Below are 21,199 nucleotides of genomic sequence, written 5' to 3' on the forward strand. Positions count from 1 at the left end.
AGGCTGGATGGATGCTGACCTTGCTTCAGGGAAGGGCTGTGTGCTGGGGCTAGTTCACACCTGAGCCCTAACAGGTGGGTGATGTTCTTCTTATACCTGAGGCACAAGTTTTCAAACCCTACACACCAAGCTTGGGGTTCTCTGTCCCGGGGACCCCCAAATTCTGGGTCTCCAGCTATCTGGGACTTTTAAGTTATTGCTACTTTAAAACTCAGATTCAACACTTGGAATGTATTTTATTGCTTTTGGATATTAAAATGTACACAGAACATTTTTGCCTTTGTGATAGTTGTTGTAGTTGGAGTTTTGTGTTTTTTCTGGACTTCCTTTAACAGAAAAATTATAGGTCTGCAGTCCTTTCCATGAAGCCCTTGCATACAAATGTATTTCAGAATTTGGATTTTAGAAAGTTAATACCACTGCGTATAAACTGGGTTTAATGAGGCTTTTCCATTGGGGGTGGGGGTTGGGCCACTCCCTTTAATTAAACACAGTGAAACCATGAACACCCACCCACCCTAAAATACACAGACTTGAGAAACAGCCTCATCTAAACTTAGATCAGGTTTTGCTGCCCAGAGTTTACAGCAGATGGATTTGGGAAGTTTTCATTATTTGAAACTTTTAGATTTTGAAGTTCAGGGTAAGGAATTTTGGACCCGAAGAATTTTTTTAATTATTATTATTATTTTATGCCTTTTACCCTATTTTGTTTTTCTTATTAAAAGGAAACTGGAGACTGCCAACTGGTGTGTGAGCAGCTGCTCCTGGGGAGAGGGTTGGAACAGGCCTTCTGCCCATGGAGACGGGCTCTGTGCTGCCCTGTGGGCAGGAGGCCCAAGTGGTCCGCAGCCGCCAGCGGGGAACAGGTGAAGGCCCAAGAATGATGCTGGGAAGACATTCACGTAGCGTTTAGTCAAATAAAGAGTAGTTGACAGGTTAGCTTTGGGGACCAGTGGGTGTCCTTCCATCAGTGCCAGTTGACATCTATGTCCTTCAGCGTTTTGTCGACCTCAAGGATAAGAGAGTAGAGAATGGCAAGTAGATGAGACTTAGCTAGTCATGTATTGCTCAGGGTTCCACCAGAGCCTGGAGCCAGTGGGAGACATGCAGACACCACGTGGGAAGAGGTCTCCTTCCAGGAGTTGACCAGCCATCGGGGCCAGAGTCCATGCCCGCAGGATGCCCACCCATGAGCAGGAGCTGGAGCTTCCTAACTGCGGGTGGAGTTTCCTAAACCCCTGACTTCTAGAGCTTCTCCACTGATCTTGTTTTGCCACATTTGGTCTAAAGTGTCATCAGTCCTCCATTGGTTAGGAAGCTAGTCCCAGGCCTGTGCTGTCAAGGCATGGGAGAGCCTGGGGGGACATGGATACCAGAGCCAACGTGAGTTACATTTTATTTAAAAAGAGGAACCACGTGCTTAAAATCTCTGCTTCTTTCTCTTGTGTTTGTTAAGGCCCTGGATACAAAGCCCAGGACAAAAACTGAAGCTACTGACTATTCAGCAGCTCAAAATTCACTTTCTACTCCGTGCCCTTCTTACCCTCTTATTCCACCTGCTTGTTTATGCCCAACCCAAAGTTCACTTGGTTTTCAAACCACAGCCAGCATGCAGTGGCAGTTACAGAGAAGACTGAAGCCCAGTGAGCCGTGACGTGTTAGATCAGGGAATGGTGGGGACAAACGGTACAAGCAACTGGGCCTCGCGGGCTTCATGCTGGGGATGGCTCTGCTCTTCAGAAGGGCTCCCACCCTGTCCCCCATGAGCAGAGACTGACCGGGGGGTGCCCGAGGAGGGAACCTGAGCCCTGTAGGAGCTGTGGAGCCTGTGAGGGGGTTGAGACGTTCACATTTGCTCCACTGAAAGGTCTTAGCAAGTCTAGTTTGCTGCAAATCTAACTTTACTATTAAAGCTGACATTTTGATCTTCATTTTTTTGACTTGTGTCTGTTCTCAGTCAGTTCGGAAATTGGAAAAGAAATAAAGACTGTTTTTCAAGGTCCCTAAAGTATCAGCCAATAGTCAGTGGTCGCAACCACTTGGTGTGTAGTGCTCTCTGTGTATGTGCCTCGTTGTGGGTGCTCCTAGCACGGCCTTGCCCCTTCAGTGGATATCTAAACTACACTGTATAATGTACTTAAGAAGGTAGGTTTATGCAGTACAGTCTAGAATACAGCCCATCTGAAAGTCTGTGTTGTAACCAAGGAGAAATTCCTCATCACTCTGGAGAATGCAGCTAGAAACAAAAGTTTGGATTTACACCTTTTGTTTAAAATGTTTATTCCCCGTCCTTTGATTCTTTTTTTTTTTTTGACTTTGCTTTATCATCGACATCATTTTTTTGGACATGTACACACATTTTATGAGAACCCATCTACATCAATTGGGTTGGAAGACTTTTTTCCCTGCACAAACATGGTATAAGAGAGTAAATATGACACAAAAATGACAACACTACTATGACAACAGGAGCGTCACAGCCAGAAAGCAGACATTAATTCTAAAAATCAGGACTTAACTAAATGGAAAAGGCAAATACTTATTTAAATAATCTAAGTCCCCACCCTCCCAATACCCTGAAACTAGGAGTGTTATATTCAGAGTTGAGTTTGCTCTTAACTGATCAGGACACACCGTATTTTTAAAATTTTAATTTGTATTTTATTTTGTATTAATAATTTCAAATGTTTATAATACCAGTGATTTAAATATTAAGAAACTGTTAGGAGTGGGTTGCATTAACACCTTGTTAAGACAGCATTAGAAATAAAGACCACTTTTCTCTCAGTTCTGAGATTGTGGGAAATGAAACGGATGTTGTATTTCTAGTCATAAATCCTTTAATGGGAAGGTTGCAGTGCTGTTGGTCCCACCACGTCTTGTGCCATGTGGGGATTCTAATGGGAACGATCAGTAAAACAGACATCAAAACCAACACCTGGCCTTCGGTGTGATGAAGGCATTCTACCGTGTAAGTAAAACCACAAAACCAGAGCATTCATGGGTTCAGTGTGTGCGTCCACCATATTCATATACAGATCACACAGCCAAGGATGGCAACTGTGAGCAGTGACTTGGTGACGCGCCACTCCACCCCCGGTCCCTCAGCTCTCCTGTGAGGTGAGCATGCGGGCTGGGCAGCGGCGAGCCCCCACCAGCTCATGGGGCCATCTTGGTGGATGACAAAACTCCCCTTGACTTTAGTTTCTCCACCTTTCATATAGGCATCAGCCCGTCTGTGCAGGTATCAGGTAAACAGGTGATGCAGGGGCAGTGAGACACAGATCAAAGTTTTCCAAAGTGGAAACTGATGTTGAAATGTTAGGGTCCAGTTGAGTTTAATTTTAGTAGATACTGAGTGACCTGTGACTTGACTCATCTGAACCTTTTTTTTTTTTTTTTAATCACCAGCAACTGGGGGAAAAACAGTACTGAACTCAAAAAGAGTTCTGAGGATTAAAGAAAGTAACACACATGGTGAAGTCTATGAAAAATGTAGGTTGATTTTTATTGCTTATGGACTATATAAAGAAACATGATCAGTTGTGTACAATTTACTCCCTGACCACATTCTGAAAGACTAATCAATCTGAACATCCCTTTAAAACTTGAAGATTTTCTTCTGAAACCAGACACACTTTGTGTTGAAATGAATACAGCTCCTGCAGGATTGAGTGACACAGTGGAAAATGTCAGAGAACTCTGGGGCACCTGGGCAGGACTAAGACTACTCTCATGGGAGGTCAGAGGTCCCCAGCTGAGCATCACGCATCCATGCATCCATTCCACACAGCAGCCCGACATCCCATCACAGACTGACACACATAGGACAGGGAAAGTCACATTGGTTATGATGGCAACGAGCCCATCTGGTGGGATCAACACTTCTTCTGATCCTTGGACTTCTGTGTCTAAGGTCCACTCTGGGATCACAGAGTTTCATGGGAACATTTTCAGTCGTACGTTTGAGCTCCTTTCAAACTCCCACATGCAAACTCAGCTCACTGTTGTTGAGTGGCTCCTGCTGGGAAGGCTGAGGTCTGCACTGCTGAGCATACCGAGACACAGAAGGTGCTCCCTGGGCGATGCCGATGGTTTAGAGGCAGAGGTGACTGTGCTCGTGGCATGTGGTACCCATGCCAGCCACAGACAGGTAGAGCTTCCCATCCGGACACGCACAGACCTCGTAGAGCCCCTGGGAGCTGCCCGCGGGCCCCTGGCTCCCGAGAGCCAGCTCCGGCAAACACACAGTTTCCGCGTCGAGCACAACCTGCTTGGGAGAGAGCGAGACAAGACGTGGTCAAGGGGGAGGGAACACGACAAACACGAAACTCAAATGTACCAAATGTTCCAAGTTCTTTCTCTGCATAGAAAATGAAGTAGGCACCTGCCTCGGCTGAAGTCATATTATGATGACCTGATTCTTTCAAAGCCTATTTCTAGTTTCCATCTGGGCAGTGGGGATAAATATTCCTTAGGAACTGGAGGGAAGTCTTTTTTTTTTCTTTTACTCATTGCACTAGGCCAGCTAGGAAAGTGTATGATGTGACACTCCTTGAAGACCTTTTAGAGTTATCTGGCCAAAATAAATACCATTTTTTGATTCACATTGACTTTGTGTTCCACTTTGACCTTCAACTTCTCCTTCTATTAGGATAAAATATAAGCTGCAGAAGTTAATTCATCTTATTCATTTTACCATGTGAATGCTGGAATTGCTCATGATATTATTTTCCTAGGAGAGGCAATTAAATTCATCATAATGGCTAGCAACCATTTCTCCAGCTTTTAAAATTTTATTTGCAACTCTGTTGCCTTCTATTAGATACAGGAAGCAGGTGACAGACAACTAAAATAAGAGGGGAGCCACTGGACTTTTGTTCCTGCTGCTGCTGCTAAGTCGCTTCAGTCGTGTCCGACTCTGTGCAACCCCATAGACGGCAGCCCACCAGGCTTCCCCGTCCCTGGGATTCTCCAGGCAGGAACACTGCAGTGGGTTTCCATTTCCTTCTCCAATGCATGAAAGTGAAAAGTGAAAGTGAAGTCGCTCAGTTGTGTCCGACTCTAGCGACCCCATGGACTGCAGCCCACCAGGCTCCTCCGTCCATGGGATTTGTTCCTAGAGAGGTTTAGTTGAACCAAGATGCACACAAATGGCTGTTGATTGAGTTTTGGAAATCTGTGACAGCTAAAAGAAATTAGAGTCATAGTACAGAGCAACCAAGCCTGAGCCCTGGCAGGGTGCTCACTCATCAGAATGAACTAAACTATGTTTGGGAAGCTCCCATGTTCTTCCTCGCCAACAAGGTCGAATCCCACCTTTGTTTTTTGTGGCTCTGGTCCCGTCAGGCCAAGCTCTGAATACACTGGCATCCTGGGATGCTGACGTCTCTGCGGGAAGTGCAGGGTGACAATACAAGTGCATGGCAGGCAGGCTTTGCCCTGGGGTCTGAGTCACCGTCAGAGCAGGAAGTCAAATGGTCTTATGTTTTTTGGAGCAGAACCTATATAGGTTATTGTCTAATGCTTTGCTGCTGCTTCTGTTAGTTACTAAGTTGTGTGAGACTCTTTGTGACGCATGGGCTATAGCAGGCCCAGGCTCCTCTGTCCATGGGATTTCCCAGGCAGGAATACTTGGGTTGACATTCCCTTCTCCAGGGGATCTTGCCAAGCCAGGGACTGAACCTGCCTCCTGTGGTCTCCCTCTGCAGCCTCAACCACACCCTCTCTTAATGTTAAATTAGTATCAGTTCAAAATTATCTTTCTGCATTGATGTCTCTTAGCCCTGTGACATAGTGAAGTAGATACTATTTCCTATACTTGACAAATGAGGAGAGAGGTCCAGAGAGGCCTGTTAATGTCCCTGATTCAAACAGGTAATTGGAGAATTGATTTTACACTAGAAGGATCAATAAATAATAGGGAGCCTGTCTGTGCCTTGCTGCCCATTCTGAGAGGGACTCTTATCAGGGATGTTTTATTTCTGGACTGGAGGTTCCAGAGTTTTCTTTATTGCAACTCTTATTTTTCATATTTGACTTTCACTGAACCAGGACTTGATGTGAGCGAGCACCCTGGATGGTAAAAAAAATAAAGAATTATCCCTTACAGGTGACCCCCAGGGACGGTTCTATTGTGAGGGTCACTAGGAAGTGGCAGAATGGACAGTCTTTGCAAGCTCTGAATGTCCAGGACTTTTTCAAAGCTGAAAACAACAGGAGACTTGATAGTACAAATGCCAAAGAAAGCAGTCTGGATCCAACAGAGACTGCTTTTAACCTTTCTTGGCTTTTCTTTCAGTGTTAATTTTTTTCCTTCTTTCACATTTTCTGTGATGCCTTTCATGACGTCTCTTTACAAACTGTAATTTGCTGATGCCTTATTGGACGTGAATGTCATCATTACTTAGTAGACATGAGGCTTGTACAATGGGAGCACCCACCACGCACCGTCCGCTGGACTCACCGTCCCATCACTGCTCTGAAGAACGATGTCCATCTGGGTAAGGGCCTCGATGTTCCCCGCAGGGGCTTGAATGTGAATGCCTTTGGGGGCGTCCATGCTGAGACTCCGTGTCGGGGATTCTAGTCTGAAATGAGGGAAGGAAACCAAGAAAAAATGGCATAAAAAACAGCCACCTCAGGAATCTCCCAACCAATGGAGAATATATTATATATTTTACTTATTATATTCTTAGAGAACATAAATCTTAGAGAATATAATCAGTAAGATTATAGAGAATATAATCAGTAAGACATAGTATCTTCCAATAGAGATAGAGACATATAGAGAATATATATCAGTAAGATATATAGTATATTCATTCATTCTTTAAAAATTTTTTTAAAATTAATTTATTTTAATTAGATGCTAATTCCTTTATAATATTGTGGTTTTTGCCATACATGGAAGCCTGGCATGCTGCAGTCCATGGGGTTGGACTGAACAGCTGCTGTTCAGTCACTAAGTCATGTCCAGCTCTTTGCAACCCCATGGACTGTAGCATGCCAGGGTCCTCTATCCTTCACTATCTCCCAGGTTTGCTCTAACTCATGTCCATTGAGTCAGTGATACCATCCAACCATCTCATCCTCTGTCGTCCCCTTCTCCTCCTGCCTTCAATCCTTCCCAGCATCAGGGTCTTTTCCAGTGAGTCAGCTCTTCCCATCAGGTGGCCAAAGTGTTGGAGCTTCAGCTCCAGCATCAGTCCTTTCAGTGAATATTCAGGGTTGACTTTCATTGATAAATCCAGAAATAAAGTGGAGTAAAGAAATTAACTTCCCATCAATGAGAATCTATGAAATTAATATCCTCTGGAAACTGATGCAAACGTTAGACCATCCCAGCCCTGTGCGGCAGCTCCGGACAGCGTGGTCAGTGGTCTGGCATGCCACACCAGAAGAAAGTGCTACTGGTGAATATCTCTGGAAAACTTTTTTTTTTAGCCCAAACCCAAACTTCTTTGGGAAAAAGAGAAAATTAAGGGCAACACATTCATTTGCTACATGTTCACAAAAGCTTGGACTTTGTTGTCTGCTTTTTATTTTTCATTTAGGAAGATTACAGGGCACATGCAGCAATTTCTCCTGGAAAAATGATTAACTAATGGAGTTTACAGACAGGGTTGAGACTGGCCTCAGCAGGCCTTGTTTCTGTAAGATTCAACAGCATCTCCTTGTGATTTAGTCAAACACAGATACAGAACCAGGAACACAGGAGCAGGGAACTTCTCTTATTTGCTTCTGCCTGGAAACGACTGATGGCATTTCCACCAGATGGCCCAACAGGATCACTGGACAGGCTTTTCAGCTGCTCCAATCTGGCTCAACCAAAAGGCAAAAGGCCGACTTGCTTGGAATGTTTAAAGATCCACGAGAAGGAGAAGAGGACCCATCCCACTGCAGGGTCAGAGTAGGGTGCAGGTGGTAGGAGAAAGAAAGGGTAGCATTTAAGAGGCGAAAAGTGCCTGGTAATAAATGCGCATCTGAAGTGACTGATCGACTTTTAAAATAATTTCTTAATTGAAGTATAGTTGATTTACAATGCTGTGTTAATTAATTTTGGCTGCATAGAAAAGTGACTCGGTTATACATATATATATATATATAATCTTTTATATTCTGTTCCATTATAGTTTATCACAGAATACTGAGTACAGTTCCCTATGCTACACAGTAGGACCTTGTTGCTTATCCATCCTATATATAATAATCTGCATCTGCTAATCCCAAATTCCCAATCCTTCCCTCCCCCAACCTCCTTGGCACCCACCAGTCTATTCTTTATGTCCTTAAGTCTGTTTCACAGACAGTTTCATTTGCATCATATTTTAGATTCCACATATAAGTGATATCCTATATTATTTGTCTTTCTCTGTTTGGCTTACTTGACTTAGTATGATAATCTCTAGTTGTATCCATGTTGCTGCAAATGACATTATTTCATTCTTTTTTATGACTAAGTGGTACTGATCAACCTTTAAATCAGGTGGATTACTACCTTTAATTGGCAGGTTTTCTCATCTACCACTATTTGTTATGGAAAATAAAGCTCCCTTTTCTTATGTCCCTCTCAGTAAGATCTGACCTGTTATACATGTTAAAATATGACTTTGAGTGTTAGAAGCAGAGATATTCCTGGAATGTATTGGTCAAGTTCTGTTGGGTTTAGGTGTTGGGGGAAACACACTGGTACCTACATGAGCCTGGTCTGCTGATGGAGGCACCTTCTGGCCACTGCTAACTGCCTGCATCTTTCCTGCCTGGACTGATGGAAGGCAGTGGAGGGGAAGGAGGAGGGTGTGAGTACCCTGCACCGCTGGGCCCATTTCAGGGACCCTGGTGAAGGTGAGTCCATTTCCAGGGTCATTCTCAAACCACAAGTGACCTCAACAGGACCAATGACTAGTTGTTAATGTTCTCATAACGCGATGCTCCCAGAAGCAGACTTCCTCCCCTCTGCATCATTTCTATCCTTGAAGACGAAACGTTTCAATTCAGCACAGGTTTAGACCCATATTACCAAAAAGGCTAAGATGAGAATGCTCTGAAGTACACATTTCCATGAATGCGTTCAGCATGGTCAGATATCAAAGACCTAACGTTCACATGGAAAAATAAGCAAGAACAGACAGAGAAGTGGTGAGAGAGAAAAACTCTGAGAGGGTGTGTGTGTATGTGTGTGTGTATGCATATGTGTGTGTTGTGTGTGTGTGTGCATGCGCCTGTGTGCTTAGTCCTACCAGACGCTGAAATATCTTCTCAAGATCTATGAGATTCTCTGGGTATTTCATACACACTAGGTTGTAGCTTGGAATCTCAGTCTCCATAAAATATTCAAGCTCCAGCCCCTAGTCTCTGTGGAGTCCTGATTTCTCCTTGAGTGCCCCTGACTGAGCTTCCACTCCACCATGGGCTTCCCAGGTAGTGCCAGTGGTGAAGAACCCACCTGCAATGCAGGAGATGCATGAGACCTGGCTTTGATCCCTGGATTGGGAGGATCCCCTGGAGGAGAGCATGGCAATCCACTGCAGTATTCTTGTCTGGAGAATCCCATGGACAGAGGAGCCTGGTGGGCTACAGTCCACGGGTTTGCAAAGAGTCAGACACGACTGACACATGCACTGACCATGAATTTTCTACTTGATTCCTGGGACCTGGGAATGAATGGGCTTCCTTGGTTTCTACTTCGGTGATATTTATGAACTGTACTAAGGAAAGCAATATTTACAAGTGTTTGAAATGGGAACAAATACTTCCATGTCTGTTCATTTTACTGATCTAATGAAGAAACATATCTGTTACTACGTCCTGGGCATGGTTTCCACCATCACATCCCTACTGGACTGTAGGGGCTTTGCAGTTTGCCCCACTGCATCCACATCTACTGAATCCTTAAGTTTCCGTTCAAGAGCTTTCCTATCTGTGACTTCATCTCGGATCACCCTAGGAAGAGTTACGCTCTTTCTCCTATGCCCTCACTATCGTTTTGCACCTTCATCACAATGAATGATGTCATTGTAACTTGTTTGCACGTTTCTTTCTTCCAACAGACTCTAAACTCACTAAGGTCAGGGACCATGCCTTTTATCACTGTGGAAGCAGCATCTATATAGACTCTGGCACGTAAACACACTTTATACATTTTTGCTGAATTTTTTAAAAAAAGATTGAATTATATCATGCATAAATGAGAATTAGCTTTAAAATGGTATGTTATAGTTCATGCTTCTCTTGAGGATGACCTTGCCCTAAGAAATGTAAATCTAGCTTAAATACAAGTCAATTATATACTTTTCTTAAAGAAAATAACTGTTATGCTTTCATAACTACCATTTGAGCAAATACCAAAATTTAAATTGTGATATTTAAACATATATTTCAGAGGTCTTTTTATAAATGATCTTCATGATCTTTTTTTTAATTTTTTTTTTGTTCTTCAATTTTATTTTATTTTTAAACTTTACATAATTGTATTAGTTTTGCCAAATATCAAAATGAATCCGCCACAGGTATACATGTGTTCCCCATCCTGAACCCTCCTCCCTCCTCCCTCCCCATTCCATCCCTCTGGGTCGGCCCAGTGCTTAACCCAACAACATCCACAAAGTTTTCATAGGTCAGTTAAGATATTCCAGAATCGATCTCATTTTACTCAGGCCAGGAATAGTAATGCTACTGGACATAGACATAAAAAGGGAAAGACAGGTGATAGCACGAACTCACAGAAGACAATACAGCTCTCATGCACTCAGTCAGCAGAGTCTGGTGGTAAATCAGGGAGTGAATCACTAAAGGGTTCCCCTGGGTGGTGGAAGGTGGGAACACAGCGTACACTGGCTTTGGAGCCAGAGCTGTTGAGTCAGCAGTTGGCTGCCTTTTTTCCTTTGTGTCTTAGAATGTGCTCCTACCTGGAGCTCAGTGTTCTCTTTTGTAAAATGGGGATTGAGTTGATGCTTTTCAGGTCGAGCTGACGAGGAAACGAGATAAATTATGTGACAGTACAGACACATTTCCTGGCAGTGGCAGGCATTCAAAACCTGTTAGTTCATGTCTTCCATCCAAACCCCATTCCTCAAGCAATTCCTTATAATTTCATTATGTTCTCAGTCACTCTGGTTGTAACACTTGGGTTATGGAATGTTCCCTTAGTGTCACGTTTTAGAAAGCCAGAGAATACTCTTCTGCCATTTCTTTTTCAGCAAAGCCCTGCTGTAGAAGCCAGAAAATTTATTTCCTAATGGGAAAAACGTAAGACGAATTGTTTAATAATGAGGCCCATACTTTTAAAACAGTGACGTTCATTGCAAAGAGTAGTTTGGCAGCTCTACAATTTATATTATTTTTAAAAACAAAATTTTTCTCATGGCATTATTTTTTAAAGAGATTGAATCATGTTTCTTTCCTACAAAAATAAAATGTTCTTCTTCCCTAACTATAATAATTCTATAATATTGATCTCATGGTCCTTTATCAAAATCAATGAAACTGTTACAATTTAATTATAGTCACAATCTAATTTTATGCTGCAAATGTTCTCTAAGTGGGTAAGATGAATTAAACTCTCATTTGCTTTAGATTAATGTTTAATTAGACATTAACGCTAAGAGAAATGCCAAATTTCCTAACTCCAATTCCATTTGGTATGAATATCTAGTTGGTATAATAATGATAATAAAAATTTCAGTTTACAAGACATTTTTAACTTCATAGCTTATTAAATCTTCCCCAGAATACTGAGATATATACTACTACCAATGTTTTCCTATGGCTGACATGTTTTATGAGAAAATATAGCCTCAAAAGGTTAGTTTGGCCAAGGTCACCAGGCTTGTTTGTAAAGCTGGAGTTCCTACTGTACATTATTCCCCTGTTATACATAATATATTAGAATATATATTATTAGAATTATTATTATAATTATTAATTAATTAAATTAATAGAATTAATTTATTTATTTAATATATTAAATATATATTTAATATATTAAATTAAATATAAATTAATTAAAATATTATTATAATTATTAATTATATATTAATATAATATATTAGAATGTGCTAGTTGACCTGAATATTTTTCCAGTTCAAATTCTAAATGTGACTTTAAGTGACACTGTAGACTTGAAGACACTTGTTTTTAAAACTATTGTTTGTTTTTGTTATAAAGCACAAATATACTATTGGAATAAACAGTTACAGCAGTAAAGGACATTCAGTAGCCAGTGATACGGTGAAATACACACAGGCACACAGAGACTCTGTATAAAGAATAAACACATATGGAACGAGGTGATTTTATATATTCTGATATTACACAGAGATATACCAAAGGTTGAGGATATTATGCCAGTCGCAAAAGGACACATACTGTACGATTCCACTTAAACAATGTGCCAAGAGTCCTCAGATTCATAGACACAGAGGGCAGGGTGGTGGCATGCAGGGCGTGGGGAAAGGGACAGGAGTTAGTGTTTAAGGGGCGTGGAGTTTCAGTTTTGCAAGATGTAAAGAATTCTGGTGACTGGAGGTAGGGATGGTTGACAACAATGAGCCTACCATAGGCTTTTGAACTGTACGTTTAAAAGTGGTTAAGAAGGTAAAATTTATGTGCATTTTGCCACAGTTTAAAAAAGATATATCAAAGTTTTCCAGTTTCTTTGCACATATGGATTCATCATGTTCTCAGTTTTGTAATGCTCTTGTCTCTACTCACAGTGCACATATTTTAAAAATGTAATGTTAAACTGAAATTTCTGAGAATGCCTTTTGGACATTTTAAGCCCATATAGGACACAATTCTCTTTCACTAAAAGGTGCCATTGTTTTACCTCAGCTGATGATTTTCAGGGAAGAACGATGGGTTGGTGAGCTGAAGCAAGAGGACAAGGAGACATCCATGGGTGTCCAAGGTCAGGAGGGGCACCCCAGTCAGGTGGGACAAGGTGTGTGGGAGTGTGGAGCTTGGGGCTGGCAGCTGCTGGGTCTCAGGACGAGTGAGCAGAGGTGCCCAGGGTGCCAGTCTAGGGGGCCCCATGGAGACTAGGTCACAGGCCAAGTGCCCCGGGAGCATTCTGGACTTTCCTATGGCTGACATGGAGTCAATGAAGCATTTTTAAATAGCTGCATTTACACCCCTACTTTAATAGCAACGCTATTCACAGTAACCAGAAACTGTGGAAACCACCTCAATGTCCATCGACAGGTGAAGGGATAAAGATGCTGTGGTATATTTACACACACACACACACAATGGAATATTATTCAGTTACACAAAGGAGTGAAATAATGCTGTATGCAGCTGTATGGATGGACCTAGCGATTATACTACTCTCTAGTATATAATCTAGTCAGACAAAGACAAATGCCATAGGATATCACTTATGTGTGCTGTGGGCTCAGTCACGTCCGAGTCATTGCGACCCTTTGAACTGTAGACCGCCAGGCTCCTCTGTCCATGGGATTTTTCAAGCAATAGTCTAGAATATTGGAGTGGGTTGCCATGTCATCCTCCAAGGGATCTTCCCCACCCAGGGATCAAACCCGCATCTCCCATGTCTCCTGCATCTCAAGCAGATTCTTTACCTGCTGAGCCATCGATGATGCCACTTGTATGTGGAATCTCAAATATGATACAATGAACTCATCTACAAAACATAAACAGACCCACAAACATAGGGAACAGACCTGTGGCTGTCAAGGGGAAGAGTGGTGATGGAGGGAGAGAAGGATTGGGAGTTTGGGGTTAACGGATGCAAACTGCTATATACAGGATGAATAAACAATAAGGTCTTACTGTACAGCACAGGGAACTATATTCAATATACTGTGGTAAACCATAATAGAAAATAAAAAACGAAACTTTTAAGTTTGTAAAGTATAAATATGTTCTGAACTATACATTTAAAAATGGTTACAATGATACATTTTATATGTGTATTTTTACCACAATTAAAAAAAAAAAGCTAGGAAAAAGTAAATAAAATAGTGGCATTTAGCCAAGTCCCTGAGGTTTCCTGGAGGAGGAACTAGTGTACCAGAACAGTGCAGGCTGCCCTGGGGCAGGGGCAGGGCTGGTCACCAGGCCTGCGTCTCAGAGACGGGAAGACGGGACGCGCTCAAGGACGTTCACCCACTGGATTCTGTCAGAAATGACCTGTCATGGGTGGAAGGTCATCAGAATGAGGAACCGCCTGGTAGCATCTGCTGAAGCGTTACTCCAGCACATAACCAGTTTGTTTACATCTGAACAAAACTCTTACCTGAGGTCCTGGGGTGGGTCGGGTCTTACGAGGGGCGTCTCCACCGAATGTTCAAAAAGAGCCCCTTCAGGCCCTAAACACAAACCAAAGGTGTAGCATTCTTACAAAAGTAAACAACGGCCAACAAATCAAGCCTCTATACTGCATTTTACCGGACGTGTAGGTTCTGATTGCTGACTGTATAGACGTTTGAGTTGTGGGATAAAATAGGCATAACTGCTTTCCTACTTTTCCAAGAACGCCATGATTTCACTAGGTTCCTATAAACAAAATATGATTTTTAAAGCAGTTGCAAATACCCAGGTTTAACTTTTAATTTTGTATTGGGGTATAGCCGATGAACAATGTTGTGGTTTCATGTGGACAGAAGAGGGACTCAGCCTTACATATACACATATCCATTCTCCCCCAGACTCCCCTCCCATCCACATAACATTGAACAGAGCTCCCTGGGCTATACAGTAGGTCCTTGTTGGTTATCCATTTTAAATATAGCAGTGTGTACATGTTCATCTCAAACTCCCTAAGTATCCTTTCTCCCCATCCTTCTCCTCCCCCCAGCAACCATAAACTCATTCTCTAAGTCTGTGAGTCTCTTTCTGTTTTGTAAGTAAGTTCATTTGTATCATTTCTGTTTTGATTACACATATAAGGGATGTCATATCATATTTCTTCTTCTCTGTCTGATTTACTTTATTTAATATAACACTCTTTAGGTCCATCTATGTTGCTGCAAATGGCATTATTTCATTCTTTTTAATGGCTGAGTTAGATTCCATTGTATATACATACCTCATCTTTATCCATTCCTCTGTTGATGGACACTTAGGTTGCTTCCAAATCGTGGCTATTATAAACAGTGCTGCAGTGAACACTGGGGTGTACGTATCTTTCCTACTCAGGCTTATTTTAAAACTAGAAAGCAACTGTTGTTTAGTCGATAAGTCCTGTCTGATTCTTTTGCGACGCCATGGACTATAGTCAGCCAGGCTCCTCTGTCCATGCAATTTCCCAGGCAAGACTGCTAGAGTGGGTTGCCATTTCCTTCTCCAGGGGATTTTTCTGACTCAGGGATCGAACCCAAGTCTCCTGCTTTGGCAGGCTTGTTCTTTACCACTGAGCCACCTGGGAAGCCCCCTAGTTAATAATACTGTATGGTATATTTGAAAGTTGCTGAGAGTGCATCTTACAAGTTCTCATAACAAGAAAATAAATTTGTAAATATGTGTGGTGATGGACATTAACTAGACTTAGTGTGGATCATTTCACGATATATATGAATATTGAATCACCATATTGTATACCTGAAGCTAATGTTGTTTGTCAATTATTCCTTAATCAAAAATAAAGAGCTATACCTACCTGTTACTCGAAGTTTATCTGTACCAACCATGACTTTCTCTTCATCCACAGTGAACAGTGGCTTGCCATCCTTGGAGTGGATCTGAAACTGCTGACTCTGGACCTCTACCATTTTGGGACCTAAAGAATTAATTAACACAGCTTATTATAAAGTGTTCACTCTGCAGTGTTACAGACTCCACTTTTACATATGCTGTCACGCACTAGTACCACATCACTAAACATTTAGGATTTGTCACCAATAGTTTATTTTTTTTAACTCTATGATTAAATTTTAAGTCTTAACCCTAAATCTTATTAAAATTAATTTAGGTCACATGTGTGTTAGTATATATCAAATATATGTATGAATGAATTATTTAAAAATTAATTTTTTCCAGTTTTTAAAACCTGCCAAAAATAATATAATTCCTCTACGCAGATTACTTAAATTGCTATTCTTTTGCATATCAACAACTGAGGATTTTGTTTTCTGAAATGTGAGATCTGTGAAAGACCATCTCAGTGACCAAAGTTAACCCAGGCAATGAGTCACTTGGATTCTCGCCTCTGCCCTACCCCTCACCTCCTACTCCTTGGAGAAAACAGACATCACCATGGAAATACACCCGCCAACTTCTGCCCTTCCCCTTCATCCCAGACATTTCTGTCTCCTCCACATCTTCTATTTCAGGGACAGGGCATCACTTTGTCCTCCAAGTTGACTCCTTTCTCATGAACTTTAGACCCACTGTGAGCAACCCATGGCTGACTCAGCAGATGTTTGTTTCATGGATGCTTCTAGTGCCAGGCATTGGTGATGCTGTACGTTTGGTGGGTGAGATCTTGTTCAGTCTCCCTCATTGGTGCACATCATTCTATGTCTCCTAATTTCTCTGTGCTTCTTGTTCTTCCAACCCTGCACTTTAACCCAGCATGAAGGATTAATGCTGGATTAATCTCTCTAGATTACCTGTCTGCCCTGGTGGCTCAGACGGTAAAACATCTGTCTACAATGTGGTAGACCGGGGTTTGATCCCTGGGTTGGGAAGATCCCCTGGAGATGGAAATGGCAATCCACTCCAGGACTATTGCCTGGAAAATCCAATGGACAGAGTAGTCTGGTAGGCTGCAGTCCATGGGGTCACAAAGAGTCAGACACGACTGAGCGACTTCACTTTACTTCACTAATCTCTCTAGAACACAGCATTCAGCATTTGTTCAAGTGTTCCTGAATTCTTTTCTTGGCTCTATAGTCTTATCTAGAAAAGTAAGTTTATTGTCAAATGGATACTTGACAGGGAGGCCTGGCGTGCTGCAATTCATGTGGTCGAAAAGAGTCAGACACGACTGAGCGACTGAACTGAACTGAACTGAACTGAAAGCTTTTGTGTATGTGTCCCTGTGTCCCTCACAGCATTCATTCAAGTTGAGGGGGACCTGCTAGAAATTAAATAGAAGTTTTCCAATAATACATTAATCAGTTTTGGATATTGTCACAATACATATTCTGATCTGTACCTCAAAACCCTCCACATACATGCTTCATTTAAATATGTGTATGTGTGTGTATGCGTATGTTATAAAGTGGAAGTGATTTTTTTTTCCCCTGTATGTTTTCTCTGTTCTCTTTAGGAAGGCTTGCTTTATTTTTTGTTAGTTGCCTGTATTTTTGCTCTTCTTAGCTTTGCCCCAAACTCAGTTACCCTGTGACTCAGTGTCACTATTTATCTCTTCTGGGTCACGGATATATCTGATGTATTTATCATATAAACATTGATCTGCATTAAGTGATGAATTTGAAGTTATTTGAGCTTAAAATCAAGATGAAAAAAACCTGAGTAATATATCCAGTAAGAGTTCACTGTTTAGCTCCCTGGAGGTTCATATGACAATTTGAGGGAAATTTATTAAGTAAAAGGGCTCAACTAAATGATCTATTTTTTCTGTAACCATTACTTCATATATATTGTTGAAATATTCAACAAATGAGTTTAGCTGCATCGTTTTCATGAGTAACAGAGCCAAGCAAACCGTCAAATCAAAGAAAATGCAGGAGAGTGAGTCTCTCCCATTCAATACAAATTTCTTGTATGTTTTTTATGTTCAAAGTTCTGTGCTAAGAATTTAATATATATGAATGAGTGAGATGCAGATGGAATTCACAGTCCACTGAGGACAACAGAATGTAAGCCCAGGGCAATGTGATAAGTGCCATGAGACGAACATGGACAGTGTCCAGCGAGAACCTAACAAGGAATTTCTGACACCCTGGGAGGAGAATGTCTGGGCTGACCGGGAAGCATCAGTGTTTCCCTGATGAGGGGAGAATGAGACTTTCCAGGTAGAGGGGCTACCCCAGCAAAGGCACAGAGGTGAATAAAATTCCATCTTCATTTAATAAAAAATATAGACACTGAAACATGTGTAGTGTTTAAACATGTTTATGTTTTCCACTTCAAAAGAAACTGTTCTCCACGTGACAACAAGCCCGCCATAGGAATAAATCACCTCTTAAAATAACTGTTTATAACTAAATCTTCTAACTTTTATTAATAGTCTACTAGATTTTATAACCTTAGTGGGTGTGCGTTAGGGGTGAACACATCACCCTCATTTGCAGCCATGTCCTTTAAGAAACAAAACTCAAATACTTTTTTCATGATGAAGAAAGAGCTATTTGGTAAAATAAAATTTCTAATGAAAGGCTTTGTTTCAAACAAAGAGGGAAATAAATAAAAGATAAAGGAAGTAAATAAAGGCAGGTTTTATGGTCTGATGAATTCAGTTTGTGAAACTGGCCCAAGGGTTTTTCTTGTAAAAACACAATCAAATTCTCCCTAACTCACAATATACCCCATTAACACTGCCCCTCCCCACTATGCTAGCTTTAACTTAAGAGAGCATCATTTAAAAACAAACAGCACAAAGTCCTTTAGGAAGGTTTTATTCTACCGCTGCAAATATGGTACCGGACAAATACTGGCCTGGAAGTAGAAAACTGCAGTTAAGTTTACTCTACTAATTTTTTAGAGTAATCTTGTATTATTTAGTTCAGCTTTATAAGCCTGGAGTCAATGACCCTTATCTGTGTAGCTTGACTCTAATCTTTAGGCTAGTCTTTTACATCTACATGCATGAGTTCACGGACCTAAATAACGAGGAAAGGGCTCCAGTCCTGTTTACAGCAGCGCTGTGGATGAACCCCTTGTTTTTAAAAATTTATTTTATTGAAGTAGAGTTGATTTACGATATTATAACTTCTGCTGTAAAGTGATTCAGTTTTATATATATATATATATATATATATATATATATACACACACACACACACACACACATTTTCATATTCTTCTCCATTATGGTTTATTGTTGTTTTTGTTGTTTAGTTGCTAAGTCGTGTCCAACTTCATGTTGCAACCTCATGCACTGTAGCTTGCCAAGCTCCTCTGTTCATGGGATTCTCCAGGCAAGAATACTGGAGTGGGTTGCCATTTCCTTCTCCAGGGGATCTTCCCAACCCAGGTATCAAACCCACATCTCCTACATTGGCGGGTGGATTCTTTACCACTGAGCCACCAGGGAAGCCCTATGGTTTATTACAGGATATTGAATATAGTTCCCTGTGCTATACAGTAGAACCTTGCTGTTCATGCCTTCTCTAGGTAATAGTTTGCATCTGCTAACCCTAACTGGAGAAGGCAATGGCACCCCACTCCAGTACTCTTGCCTGGAAAATCCCATGCATGGAGGAGCCTGGAAGGCTGTAGTCCATGGGGTAGCTGAGGGTAGGACATGACTGAGTGACTTCACTTTCACTTTTCACTTTCATGCATTGGAGAAGGAAATGGCAACCCACTCCAGTGTTCTTGCCTGGAGAATCCCAGGGATGGGGGAGCCTGGTGGGCTGCCATCTATGGGGTCACACACAGTTGGACACGACTGAAGTGACTTAGCAGCAGCAGCAGCTAACCCCAACCGCCCAATCCATCCCTCTTCCCAGTCCCCTCCCCCATGGCAACCATAATATGTTCTCTATGTCTGTGAGCCTGTTTTTGTTTCGTAGATAGGTTCACTTGTGTCATATTTTATTATTTTTTTTTAGATTCCAAATATAAGTTATATCATATGGTATTTGCCTTCCTCTTTGGGACTTACTTCACTTTAGTACGACAACCTCTAGGTTCATTCATGTTGCTGCAGACAGTATTATTTTGTTCTTTTCCGTGGCTGAATAAATAGTATTCCATTGTGCATATATGCCACATCTTCTTTATCCATCATCCACTGATGGACACTTATGCTGTTTCCATGTTTTGACGATTGTGAATAATGCTGCTAACCCCTTGATTTTTATTCCTGACTTTTCTTGTTGAAGTTCTCTCCTCTGTTTTGGCTGCTAAATTTTGAATCTGTTTCCCACCCATGATCCTCTCCATGACCCCAAATCCCTCATGGTGTAGCTCAGACTTATATCTGAACCCCTGTGCACTTTGGAGCACTCTAGACAGGCTGTCTTACCCCAGTCCATCTCCTAGAACTCTCTCCCAGATGGTTTTTCAGCCCATCCCATTCTACACAATCTTTCATTCACTCCTCTATTCATTCATTGGATAAGTATTTATTGAAAACACCTACTAAGTATATGAGTGGCCTGAATTAAGAACTGTGATAATGACTGAAGAGAGTAACCTAACTACAATATTTGAATATTACATAATCAAGTTATTATATATGTACATTCTTTGGAATATTATTAAAATATTGCCATTGAAACAGCATATTAAAAAGCAGAGACAATACTTTGCCAACAGAGGTCGATCTAGTCAAAGTTATGGTTTTTCCAGTAGTCATGTATGGATGTGAGAGTTGGACTCTAAAGAAAGCTGAGGGCCGAAGAATTGATGCTTTTGAACTGTGGTGTTGGAAAAGACTCTTGAGAGTCCCTTGTACTGCAGGGAGATCCAACCAGTCCATCCTAAAGGAAATCAGTCCTGAATATTCATTGGAAGGACTGATGCTGAAGCTGAAACTCCAATACTTTGGCTACCTGATGTGAAGAACTGACTCATTTGCAAAGACCCTCATGCTGGGAAAGATTGAAAGCAGGAGGAGAAGGGGACAACAGAAGATGAGATGGTTGGATGGCATCACCAACTCAATGGACATGAGTTTGAGTAAACTCTGGGAGTTGGTGATGGACAGGGAGGCCTGGTGTGCTGCAGTCCATGGGGTTGCAAAGAGTCAGACATGACTGAGTAACTGAACTAAACTGGTACATATATATGTATAACTGAGTCATATATATATATATGTATGTATACATATGTAGTACAAATATATATTCCTTTATAAACAGATGGTGATCTGTTTGCTCTTTGTCATTTTTTCCATTGATACTTATTCTTCTAATCCTTTTACTCTCTGTGCAAGATTCCATGGGACCTTGCTTCCATGTGAATATATTCTCTGATCTTATTCGTTGATCAGATGGGTGTACAAGGCTCACCCAAGGGCAGTTGATTGGACAGAGTGATTGGGCCAATTAGAGTACTTTGTTGTGAGTTCAGAATTGAAGACACTGAAGACTAAGTT

At 41.4% G+C, this 21,199-nt stretch overlaps 1 protein-coding gene across 2 annotated transcripts in view; it reads right to left on the reverse strand.

Moving 5' to 3' along the window:
- Positions 1-2,264: 2,264 nt before the first annotated feature.
- SGCG (sarcoglycan gamma) overlaps positions 2,265-21,199 on the reverse strand; it is a 31,515-nt gene continuing 12,580 nt past the window's right edge. For both annotated transcript variants that reach the window (XM_055542548.1, XM_055542547.1), the window contains 4 exons: positions 15,626-15,745; positions 14,264-14,336; positions 6,470-6,593; positions 2,265-4,273 (listed from right to left, as the gene is read on the reverse strand). In XM_055542548.1, coding sequence (XP_055398523.1) covers positions 4,100-4,273; positions 6,470-6,593; positions 14,264-14,336; positions 15,626-15,745 — 491 coding nt within the window. In that variant the 3' untranslated portion in view covers positions 2,265-4,099. The remainder of the gene's footprint in view (positions 4,274-6,469; positions 6,594-14,263; positions 14,337-15,625; positions 15,746-21,199) is intronic.

This window comes from Bubalus kerabau, chromosome 12 (genome assembly GCF_029407905.1).
Source record: "Bubalus kerabau isolate K-KA32 ecotype Philippines breed swamp buffalo chromosome 12, PCC_UOA_SB_1v2, whole genome shotgun sequence".
Lineage (NCBI taxonomy): Eukaryota > Metazoa > Chordata > Mammalia > Artiodactyla > Bovidae > Bubalus > Bubalus kerabau.